At 35.1% G+C, this 12,966-nt stretch overlaps 1 protein-coding gene across 2 annotated transcripts in view; it reads right to left on the bottom strand.

Annotated features, from left to right (window-relative positions):
- The window catches only part of Faf1 (Fas associated factor 1), a 282,221-nt gene that overhangs the window by 184,341 nt on the left and 84,914 nt on the right, over positions 1–12,966 (bottom strand). For both annotated transcript variants that reach the window (XM_050136195.1, XM_050136197.1), the window contains one exon: positions 6,968–7,073. In XM_050136195.1, coding sequence (XP_049992152.1) covers positions 6,968–7,073 — 106 coding nt within the window. The remainder of the gene's footprint in view (positions 1–6,967; positions 7,074–12,966) is intronic.

Here is a 12,966-nt window from a genome sequence, read left to right on the forward strand (position 1 = left end):
GAGAGAGAGAGAGAGAGAGAGAGAGAGAGAGAGAGAGAGAGAGAGAGAGAGAGAAATGATCAAATCACTTTTGCTAATTGAGGCTCTGGGTCTAACACCAGTTCTTTATCTACAATAAAAAAAGTTCAGTAACTACATTTATTCACTTTAATTTTGTTCCTTTTTCTCCTTAATCCATTTTTCCCCTGAAATATTTACTCCCCAAGGATACCGATTCATTAACACCTCAATGTTTATAAATTTCACTGGATGTTTGTGGTTGAAGATTTGGAGGAATTTCCTTTTATCTTTCTCCATCCTCCAAATATAATTTCTATATAAAATCCAAAAGTAATGTCCAGAGTAATAAAGTTTATTTTAAATACCAAAGAAACCATGTTACACTCTTCACTTGAAAGTCAAAAAATAACAATTTTTGAGTTCTGAAAAGTAAAACAATTTCTATGGTTAGTTTTACATTTTTGTTTTATTTTCTGAGCATACAATTAAAACAGACATAAAAGGCATACTTACCAGCATATTCTGACAATACAAATATAAATTCCAGCATTATAAAAGCACTACAAACTTAAAAAGACTAAAAGACATTTGCCATTATACTCCTGATACAATTTTGTTGTCTTTGTTAATAGCTAGTATTAGAAAGAGTTTAAATAAGAATGTCAGTAGTATGGAGTTATCAAAGATAATCCATGCCACTAAAATATACCATGAAAAAACGACTGACATGTTTAAGTTTAAAGGTGTTTATGAGGCTATCTCGTAAAAAGGAAAAACAAAGGAAATGTATTTTTAAATGTGATCATCTGTATAGTACCTACATACTTTGTCATAAGAAAATATTTAGAGTGATAGCACTCCAAATTACAGTATTATATATAAACACCTTTAAAGTTAAGGAATAACTATAAATTTGAACAAACTACATTTGCTAATATTTCATAATGATTATTTAATAGCCAGAATTATACTAACAAAACTGTAGATGTATTTTGTTTGAAAATGCACTTCAGCTTAAACTTATTAATTGTATGATATTGAGTCATACTCAATACACCTTTATTTCATTATATATTTTTGTAAAAAAAAAATAGTTAACTCAATAGTTCCTTTTTAAGTGCATTTTATCATTTCGGTTCACTATAATGACAATGTATTTTAAAAGTATATGTTTTGCTCACAAATACATAAATAAATCACAAACCAAAAGCTAACAGATGTGTGACTTCTAATTAGTTATAATAATCTCTGCTTCAATGCCATTAGAAAGAGCCGTTCTTTTCTTTTGAAAACTAAAAAAGCTTTCCTTTGAATTTTAAACTGTCAGGGTGCTTCAAAGTCAATGTACAAAATCTGCTTTGATTAAAATTTTAGACATCTACAGTGATAACTTTATGAAAGGAAAATATTAAATTATAATTATCCTAAACAGACACAGTCTTGTGAAACTAACCCTCCATTCATGTTAAAGCACAAAGAGTTGAATATAATGAATTTGATTCATCCTCGGACACAAAGCTTCACCACAGCAAACTCAGTCAACTGTTGCTCTTGCGCTTATATTCATGGTGCTTAAATAGCGCACTTTAAAACAAAAAAAACTCCAATTGGCTTTTCATACATCCACCCTCCCCAAAAATAACGCACTTGAAAAACTCAAATGATATGAAAGGCTTCAAGGCCTCTTTTCTCCTTTTCATACCCTTTTTTTTATTTCTGTTTGCAGTAATCTGCCTTTCTCTTTCTCTTTCTCATTGCTACAGAGCAGGCGAGGAGGCTCACAGCTTTGAAAAGGGGGCTCTGTGTGTAATGGGTCCACTAGAATTAATTTACTTGCACCAAATCCATTGAGCACAGAAGTCCCCCCCCTTCTCAAATCATTTGGAGTCGAACGCAGCCCCCAGCCTTTGTAATTCTAGTAAAGCACTTAAAGTGCACAGTAGGTGTTCATGAGGACCATCTGGTCAAAAGCAAAACAAGCTGCTGATTTTGCCTTTGAATAGAATGAAGCAAGTGTGAATTAGTCTCTTCAATTAGCACTATTACAACCTGTCAAGTGCATATTGTAAAACAGGATTATTACAGTATTGGTCACCAGTGCAATTATTTACTCTCTGCCTTTTCTTGCATATAAAAAATGTCTTATGTTTATTAGTTTCTGATAACTGGATGTAATTTCTCTTAACTCAGGCATTGCAAAACTATCAACACACGAACCTTAGATTGAGTATGCTAGACTAAGATATTAGAATACAAATGCCTTAAGTAACAAAGGGCTAAAGCAATGCTCTTAATTTTTAACAAGACTACATTTTTATTTAAGATACAGAGGAAAATATGTTTTTAAATAACTTTCAAATTATTCTAAAATATTTCTAGATAAAGAAAAATATCATTTCCAAATAGTTACACCATATTTCTTAAATTTATTTCCTAAGGGACACAACAGAAACATAGAAAATTTCAATAACATAATCACTATTTATTTGTCCATTTGCAGAAGTATAATTCAACAAACCTGTTTTAAAATGCAACCTGAAATCAAATATATGTACATCTTATTCTCCATTTTTTGAAAGCTGAATAATGCCTGGTTGTTAAAAATTGTATTTTTCATTCTTAATAAGATATCATTTTTTATTTTAAGTTTGCTTAAAAATGATATATGCTAATTAAACTGCTCATTCTAATTGAGCTAATATATGCCACTTATCTTGCAGTAAAAACAAACCACTTAAACTTTTTAATTAAGTAAGCACACAACTTAATTTACCCTCTTGCATATGAACGTTCTCAGCTACCTCACTGTTTCTTCAATCCTTTTCCACGAACCCCCCACCCCATACTGGAAAACAAACAAACCCCCCAAAAAGGCACCTAATACCTCAAAACACTTGATGAAAAGACACAACAGTTAAGAAGTTATAATCTATTTACTACTAGAAAAGTATTCACTAATATAATTTGTGAATTAACGACAAATTTCAAGACAGTTACTGGCCACCAGCCTTAAACAACAGCCCAAGGCACACATTAGAGACAGCACCAAGTAGAACAGACCAAACACACACACAAATAGCATACGGCTTACATTTTCAGAATCAAAACTAACATCCTGATTTCACAATTATTTTTAAGAATTGGTATGGTTTATTTAGATCCCTTCTTGATAACAATTCTGCCTCAATTGGTTTCCCACTTAATCCTCAGTTTGTGTAACATGGCGCAGTGGTGAAATGTGCTACTCGCCTTGTAAGATAGGGCTCTGTAGGTTGTCAATTTCCCCTTCATTCCCATTAAGAACTAAATCAACATTAATAAGAATAGTGAGAATTCTGGGGTAAAGTGAAACTTGGAAGAGGATTTAAATAATTCCAATAGCTATTCATCACACTTCTTGCTGTAATAGATAAGTCATACTGCATGATTGTGCACTAAAAAGACTTAGATTTCTTATCTTTGTTATTTCGGGTCAGGTGTCTGTTTCTTAAGTTTGTATGACACCTTAAAAAAAAAAAGTAGATATTTGCCTAACAGAAGCTTTTGCAATAATAAGGCAGGCAGACAACAAAGAATCAGTTTCCAAAAAAGAGCTGGCTTGATTTCAGGGTCTTTATATCCTTTTCCACACCTGGGCTTAGGATCTGCAGAGGCAAATCAGTCTTTTTCTCCCCTTGGTTTAGCCCACCCCAAGTGCATTTTAAACCACAGATTTTTAAATTCCTAGAATCGTTACAATGACTTGGTTAAAACTGCCAATTCTCAAGAGAAGAAAACTGGTTAAAAGACAGGCTTGCTTAAATTTTTAAGGAATTTTAGTATTTTAAAGTGTAATTAGTATCCAATTTAGGGTGCAAATTGATAGAGAGTAGGGGCTGTCAAATGTCATTAGAATATTGATAACTATGAGGTATTATGTTACCATAAAAAACAAGGATTTTACTTATAACCACTTACAACTCTTTCCATCTTAACCATCTTTAGCGGCTACTGCTATATCCTAATGTAGAATATGTGAGTGGAGAGATTTGAAAAGATCTTAAAACAAAAATGAAATCAAAACCCAACCCCTCACCTGGCATCCAGAGGAAAGCATGACACTACTGTGAGGGTTGCAACGGCTTGGAGGCTGGGAGGCAGGCCGGGCAAACACTTGTCAGTGCATCGCCACCAGCCCGCAGGATTCTGACTGCGTCTTAGCACTAGTCTCCAAAGCAGTGATTGCAAAATGTATTTTGTTCAGTTAATAGTCACAATTAGTGCCCATTTAAGTCTTAATCATTTAATAATTTTTCTAAGTAAAAAAAATTGTAAAAGCTTTCTTTTTTAAAAAATTCAAGACTTTCAAAACATTAAGAGTGTTTTAGATAGAAAATAAAAATTATTTATTCTATTAGAAAAATGATCAGATCAGATATTTTCATTCTATCCTTTCAACTTTATAAATTATAGTGCTCACAATTTATTTTGTGGCTTATTATTGAAAGAAGATTCCTGAAATTGGTGACAGAGATTAATTTAAAATTTAGAATATATAACATCAATAAGCTTTCTCATTAAAAACAAACTACTAGTCTTAACACAGAGCTACGAACTATTTCAGGACTGTACTTCTCTCTTACAACTGAACTGCTTTATAGTAAGCTGAGCAGGAAAGGCACGGTGGTTTGCCAGCGTCCACAGGAGCACTTTCCTTCCTGACACCAGTCTCAGCACTGGTTCCCACAGGACTCAAAAAAAGCCAGGGAGCTATGCTCAGCCAGTACTCCACAGTCTTGCTCAAAGTTACACAAAATAAAGCAGCCTGTGTGCAACTGTCTACTACGAAAAAGCAATATTCATTAGGCACAACATTTTTTCTTAAAAACCAGTGTTTCAAAATATTACTTTAAATTCATTTTTAAAATTAAAAAAAAAAGAAAAGGAAGAAAAACTATTATCCTTAATACATAAGAAGATTAATCATTAAAAATGCTTCTGGGACATTTTTTTAAAGATATTTAAAGCATGATAAGAAAAAAATTTCAATGTGTTCAAGTCCTTGACACTTAAAATGTATTTGATAATCTAAATAATATACCAGAGAACAGTTTCAGCCAACTGTGGCACGCAATGGCACATTTACAGAATCTTAAATTTTCTTTTAATAATTGATGTAGTCATTTTGAATCATTCTGCATAGGATATCAGGTGTGAGCAGATTGCATTAACACTGCTTAAACATTTCAACTTGTCAGTATGGCCAACTCGATTTCGGAAATATTTGCAGTATTTTCCCATCGAAACAGTAATAAAGGCAAAATAAATATATGCCACTACTTTATAATCACCGAACATTAATGAATATTTTATGTCTTTTTAAATCTCCCTGTTTAATTTAAAAGGGTGAAATTAAGTCTCCTCGCTGCAATATGCCAATTATCTGTAAATCAAACAATAACTTGGCCATTATGCTCCTTTTTGTTAATATAAGAGAAGCTAATTTGAAAACACTGAGTGGCATTTTTAGGTTATCAGCTTCATAGAACTTTCTGCCCTCTTGTGGGAGAAAGTGGAAACACACTCAAGTTAGTTAAACTAGCAATGTAAAGAGGGTTTTTTTTATCCAAAAAGAGATTCCTATATTTATCATACATTATGCTCCTCTTCAAATAAAAAAAAAAAAAAACCAACAGTGAAATTTACCTCTTATCTTGCTTTATTACTTAAGTGGAGTTTCTCTGAAGCTAAATTTCCTTATTTAATTAAATGTTCACATATGCAATTTAGATTTTATTGTCAAAGATTCTATAATAACTCTGACATAGAGCTATATTTCAATTTTAGAGCAAAAACAACTTATCAAGAAATTAAAATTTTAAATGTAGAGCTTAGAATATCCATTATAAAGACTAAAAATGAACTGCAACATATGAGCACGAAATTCCAGAAAATTCTAATAAATAAAATAGATGAATTTAGAAATCAGATAAAAGGTTGAATGTTAATGCTTAGTTATATAATAGCTATTCAAGTGATTAATGAAGAAAATAAACAGAAAAAGGGGCTCTGACAAATTCAAGATAAAATTCATTAATCAAACATGTAAAAAAGGAAATTTGGTAGTCTAGCCATTACCAAAACATTTTGCCTAATTCTAAAAAATTATTTGTTTTTTCAAGATAAATTTTAATTATTTTAACCAATATGGTCTTAAATTTCTATGTAGCAATTCAAGATCTAGCATGATCTAGTCTTTTAAAATAAGTAGTAAAAAAAGTGTACATTTTATAAACTATGAAGGGTAATATGAAATAGTCACTATTTTAATGTTTCTAAGCATGAAAATCCTGTCAAAGCCTCCAACATTCCTCACTCCCCTAAGGAGAGAAATCATTGGCATTTAGATGGGTGGGGCCAAAGAAATATCAAGAAGGTGCCCTTTTGAGCCAAACTGAAGAAAACAGACAAAATTAACGGACTCCTTTCAGATAGTCTGAGCTAAATGATAGTCTCACATCTGAGGAATACTGCCCAAAGCTAGAACTGAGCTGCTTAAGAAAAGCCTCTTCAAATTCCTGTTTAAAACAGAAGCATATGATATAAATGCAGGACACATTTGAGAGGGACCTTTCAAACAAACAAAAACACATTCAACAATGAATGCTGGCAACAATTTCCAAATTAATAGTTTTAATAATCACTATAAAACCATGAACTATTTCGGGTAACACTGGACTGCCTGCAGGCAGAGTTTGAAGCAGATGTTTTAACAATTATCGAGAGTCCCACTTACAACAATCGTATTTCTAGGTCAAGGCATTTAGTGTATCTACAGTAAGCATTGATACTCCAGTTAATTAAAATTAAAAAACCCAATAATGAAACATACAGAGAGTTTCTACCAGAACAGATAAGCCCTCTCTAACAGGGTCAACAGTAGCTATAATGAGCTACCTTTATTCCATAGCTGTGAGACAGAACTCACCTCTTGAACGGTACTGCTTCCTGAGAAGTTCAGGTTGTACTCCCGCTGGACTTCTCGGTGGGTGATGATCAGCATGAAGTTTTGATTTAATGATTCCTGCAGGGCACTGAAAGGGTTGAAGAAAAAAAAAAAACAAGGAACTCAGAGATGAACATGTTCTAGCTTGCTTCACAGCTAGCTGCAAAAACCCCAGGAGTACCCTAACCTCCACATAGGCATGTCCGGGCCCAATGTTATCATCTTCGCACTCCTAAAGGCAAGAGAGCATGCTGAGAACAACCAAGGGGAGCTAACCTTTTAACTCCTTCTCTACCAAGGTTTTTTTAAACTTCTATTGTAAAGACTTCAAATATTACACACTTTCTACAAACGTTGTTGTCTATTTTCTTATTCCTCCAAGAGAATCAATTGTCTAATTGTCAAATGATATTCAATATCTATTAAAATATTCATTCAAATGTACTGAAAGACTGATTCAATTATAATGAAAAAGCTGTCTAGAACAGAACTATAAAACTATTGTTTACACTTACAAATATTGTATTAAAATAGAAAATACGTTTTCAGCAAAAATTCAGAAGGTACTGAAATCTACAGAATTGTAACTGCTACACCAAAACTCTTTCAAAATAATCATGCTTTCACATAGGAATCAGCTATATAGAATTCAGGAAAATGAGAGTTCAAAACAACACACTCAAAATCCTATGGTAAAGTTCCCAAACATTAGAAAAGTGTAAAAAGCACAAAAAATGTGTAATCAGCTATATAAATTAAGAAATATAAACGATTCTATTTTATGTCAATATTAAAAAAAACACGGTCTTTATCAATAATTTAATAAAAATCTATTGTTATAAAGTTCAAATCATCTGCACTGCCTATTCTAGCTGTAATTTTGCCATGGCTTAGGGCCTCAGAAAATATTCTGAGTATGCTCCATTGCTCTGGCCTACGTGACTTCTCTGACAATCTTTGATAAACACACACAAAATAAAGATTAGGATTAGGCATTTAATCTGCCCACCCTTGTCAGTCAAAGAGTTCTGGGGTTATTAGCAGAAAAAAAATACAAAGGAAGCAAAAATATCATAAATATTACTAATAAATTCTAAAAAAAACCTTATACTAAAATACATTTGTTGACGCAAGGGTATTTGTTACTATATCTTTAGCACTTAAGCAAAACACCAGGTACACTGCAGATATTTGTTTAGTAATAAACAAGTTGTGAATTTGCACAAGAAGAGTCGTATCTTTCCATCTTTGTCTTTCAACCAACAAGGTCACATGACTATTAATCTAGCTAGAGCATTCATTCATTTATATAAAAGCGGCATTAGGCAATGCCTTGCAAAGGAATTCAATCTAAATAAAAATACACAGTTCTTTGAAAACTTAGTCTCATAGGGATACACATACATCACTGACAGTAGAACTGAAATAAAAGTTCAATGAAAACTGAGACAAATGTACTTAATTTTGCTACTTAATTTTGCCCTTGGTTGAGGAGTAAAAAAATCCATGAGGAGAAAAAGTGATCCATACCAAGAGAAGACACACACAAGTTAAAATTCAAATAGGATCTTAGGACTAAACACTCAGAATACACAATTGGGGGGCGGGGTCAACACACAACTTTTGACATAGTTTGTTGTATACCAATCTATACTTAAAATATTCTAGTTTCTAGATAAATAGTAAGGGAAAAAATATGGTCCTTGTTTCCATGAAACTTACATTTCTGGAAAACAGGGCAAAGATCAAGTAAATGTAATGTGATCTTAGAAAGTGCTATGTCCCATTAAGAAAATAAAACAGATCAGAGGACACAAGTTAACAGAGGGCAGGAGAATTCATAAACAGAACAGCTGGAAAGGCATCTCCAAGGAAAAGGCATATACACTGAGGTTAGCACAATACAAAGGCGATCAGCAAAGGTTCAATCACACAGATTCTCATAGTTAACTGTACAGGAAAGTCACTGGATGGGGGGTGTTAAAGAGGAAAATACTAAGAGATGACTTCTAGTTCTGTCTTTGCAAGATTTCTTTCTGTGCTCTAACTATGGAGAGAAAGACTAGAGATGGGGGGATGAGGAATAGATTAATTCATAACAGAAGTAAGGAAAGGAGAAATGGCAAGAATGTTAAATACAGAATACAGGTTAGAGGTAGAAGATGGACAATTTACTGATGGAGGAAGAGAAAAAATACAACCCTAAGATTTCCAGTCTGAGCAAATAATAGGATGGAATTTTATGTGACAAAAACAAACTGGTAGGAAAATTGAGAGTGAAGTTTTAGATAGATTAAGCTTGACTGCATATTAGACATACAAAAAGAAATTTCAGTGTTACATACAATACAACTGAATGTAGACCCCAAAGCCAGGTAAAAGGTGAGCGCAGAACTTACACAGTGGAGGTATAAATATCAGAGCTCAAAGTCATCCTCAGTTACAAGGCAAGTCTGAAGCCAGCCAGGCCTATGTGTGGCTCCACTCTCTCTCAGAAAATAAAACAAAGAACTAAGACAATAGACACACAAAATGGCCAGTTAAGAGCTGAAAAGTCAAAAGCATGCAGGCATATGGGAGACATGTGGCTTTGTGCCAAATGACATTATGTGAGGAAAGAAGATACTAAGAGAAAAACAGAAAAAACAAGATGGAACCCTAGAATATTCCAACAACTAAATCAAAGTTTAAAGAAAATTAATGATAAAGAGAAAAATCAATAAAGACCAGTATAAAACAGCAAATAAAGTAACTGTTTCAGCAGAAAAGTGGCTTCAGTCATGCAGAGACACAGGCACACAGAGGCCGGAAAACATGGCCATGTTCTGGCAACATCAAAAGGCTCAGCATGACTATAATAAAGAGCTGGAGAAGTGTGGCAAGTTCAGTGCACAAGATCCCTCCCTTGAGCCCAGGGGCAAAGCATGGGAGAGAGATTTCAATTCCTGAAACCCTTTCCTTACACCAGGACCAGGCACAGCCTCCCAAGAATGTTGCAGCCTGGGACAAAAGCCCAGAGAACAACCACAGTGTGACCCTTCCAAGAAGTCACTGTCCACCACTGAACAGGCTTCAGAAAAATCATCCCAAATTTAGCCTAAGCCTGAGACAAGGTGTTGAAGTTTGGATCTGAGATGAAAACACAAACACACCTGTGTTCAAGTTTGAGTGTTCAGCAAGTGGCATTTTGGGGTAGTGGGAATTTTTGGGAGGTAGGGCCTATTTCCAGAATGCAAGTTATGGTCATATAGAAGGGCTACCCTTAAAGGGGACATAGAAATCCTGGCTTCTCTTCCTCTCCCTCCCTCTCCGCTCTGTTCCTACCCGCACACCCCAACCAAATATTGCCTTCCCAAAGGCCCAAGAGTAGCAGATTCAAACATGCATGAACTAAAACTTCTAAAACTATGAGTCAACTGCAGGCATACACACAGACAGGACACTGTATACATAATAAATAAATAAATAAATAAATAAATAAATAAATAAATAAATAAATAAATAAATAAATAAAATACTTAAAAAAAACTATGAGTCAAAAAAGCTTTCTTCTTTATTTAAAAAGAAAAAAAAAAGAGGCAGGGTGACATTGACACACACCTTTAATCCCAGCTCCCAGTAAGCAAAGGCAGGTGGATCTCTGTGAGTTTGCGGCTAGCCTGGTCTACAGAGTGAGATCCAGGACAGCCAGGGCTACATAGAAAAACTGTCTCAAAAAACCATTTTTAAAAAAGGAGGAGGTGAAGGGGAAGGAAGGATGAGGGTAGATTATGGAAGACTACAAAAGCTAGGCTAAGGAACTCAGAATTTCAAAATCTCTTCTATTTTATATACAGAAATGAATCCATAAATATGTGAACTTTTGTGGTAGTCTGTAATTTCTTAGATTTGTTTCTTGGTTTTGCAATAATTTTGCAGATAATCTGACAGGACCAACACCAGCTGCTGTCCTATTGAGAAGAAGAAAACCATTTGGTCAGCTCTATAATCTCCAGGTAGCTGTGGAGATGGGTACAGCCTTAAACTGCTGTGGAACTAAGAGCAAGTTAGGAACTTGTGCTCTGCCAGGTTTAGCTGTTTGGCTGTAGCAAGTCAATCCTATTTTCCAGCAGTATTTGGTGAGTACCTAAATATCTAAAGCCCTACCTTAGACACTTGACTACCCTGTAAATACTCAATTTCTTCTTCTGACAAAAAGATAAATTCTTCCTTTCTAGGACTAAGAATATTAAACTTTAAAGAGCCAAGAGTGAATTTTTACTACATAATATGAGGAAGCATATTATAACACTGGAAATAGAACACCTGAGAGAAACTTGGGTTTTAAAACCTCAGTGACAGCGTAACACCAACAAAAAGACCTACAGTGCTGTTGTAGTGATTGCTGTTCTGGATGGGACTGGAGGGGTCACCCAGTAAGTGAAGTACTTTCTGCATAATGAAGACCTGACTCATGCCCCCAAGCACCCAGGTCTAAGGTGGCCTAATGATGGAGGAAGGTCATTGGTTAATTATAATAAACCAACTGCTTGGCCTCATAGCTTAGAACATAGATGGGAGGAGTAAACAGAATAGAATTCTGGGCGGAAGAGGAAGTGAGGTCAGGCTCTGCTCTGCTCCCGGAGAGACCCGATAGCTCTGCTCTCTGGAGCAGAGACACCAGGATGGATGGAGGCTAGACTCTTCCCGGTAAGCGCGCCTTGGGGTGCTTACAACATCATTAGAAATGGGCTAGTCCAGGTGCGAGAATTAGCATGTAAGGGTTAGAGTTCATGGGCCAAGCAGTTCTTAAATGAATACAGTTTGTGTGTTGTTATTTCGGGCATGAGCTAGCCAAGCGGCCGGGGTGTTGGGGACGCAGCCCCGCCGCTCTTATTTCAACAGCCTACGCTGTACCTTCAACACTAGAAGAGCAGGGTACAGACAGGGATGCCCCAGAGGGTACTCGAGCAGCCAGCCTTATCACAGCGAGCTCTAGTTCTGTGTGCGAGACTATCTCAAAAAGGCGAGGTGAAGAGCAACAAAGGAAAACTCCCCAAAATCAGCCTCTGGCCTCTACACATAGGTGAAAGCACCCACACACCACACACCACACACACCACACACACACACACACACACACACCCTGCCTCTCACCATAAAACATATTTGTATACTGAACCTAACACTACCCAGAATCATAGTTGGAGATTTTTTTGGAGGAGGGGGGTCATTTATAAAGTCTTATTTCAGCTTGATCTACCATATTAATGATCCTAAGAAAAATAATGTCTACTGATGGCAACATCCTCCATTTCAGACTCTAGCATACATCATTTGCTTCTTCATCAACAATTAACAGCTGGTCTTCTAAGTACTATAACATATGAAGTATTAAGAATTTCATATCAACTATATGAAATTATTATAATCACTTCCATGTCACACAGGAAACTGACACTACTTTACTTGCTCAATGTCACATACACAAAAATGTGGCATTTTCTCAGGTCTAACTATAGAGATTACAGTCATGATCTGCCTTTTGGGCATGAAGAAAGAGAACCCAGTATGACCGTATTTCTGCCTTCAATGAGTTTGCGGACAAGTAGGCAGACAAACATATTTTCACATAAGGTATCATGTACTACAAATGTAATACTGATTTTCCTATAGCATTTGATACAGAAACACTTTTAAAATACTTAAACTGGATGGTGCACACCTTTAATCCCAGCACTCAGGAGGCAGAGGCACAGGGATCCCTAAATTCAAGGCCAGCCTGGTCTACAGAGTGAGTTCCAGGACAGCAGGGAAGAAAAACCTTAAAACAAAAACCAGAAAACTTAAATTGACCATAGATGCTTTCAACAGAAGCTAACATATGAACTAAGTATGTTTTGTATTTGGAGAGGTTTTTAGGTTTTTGTTTTGTTTGTTTGTCTGTTTGTTTTAAAACAGGGTGGAAAAGTTGTAAAGAATGCATTGTCAGGTTTAAATAA

This window comes from Alexandromys fortis, unplaced genomic scaffold, assembly GCF_014885135.2.
Source record: "Alexandromys fortis isolate MF-2015 unplaced genomic scaffold, M_Fortis_MF-2015_v1.1 scaffold_13, whole genome shotgun sequence".
In the NCBI taxonomy this organism is placed as follows: Eukaryota; Metazoa; Chordata; class Mammalia; order Rodentia; family Cricetidae; genus Alexandromys; species Alexandromys fortis.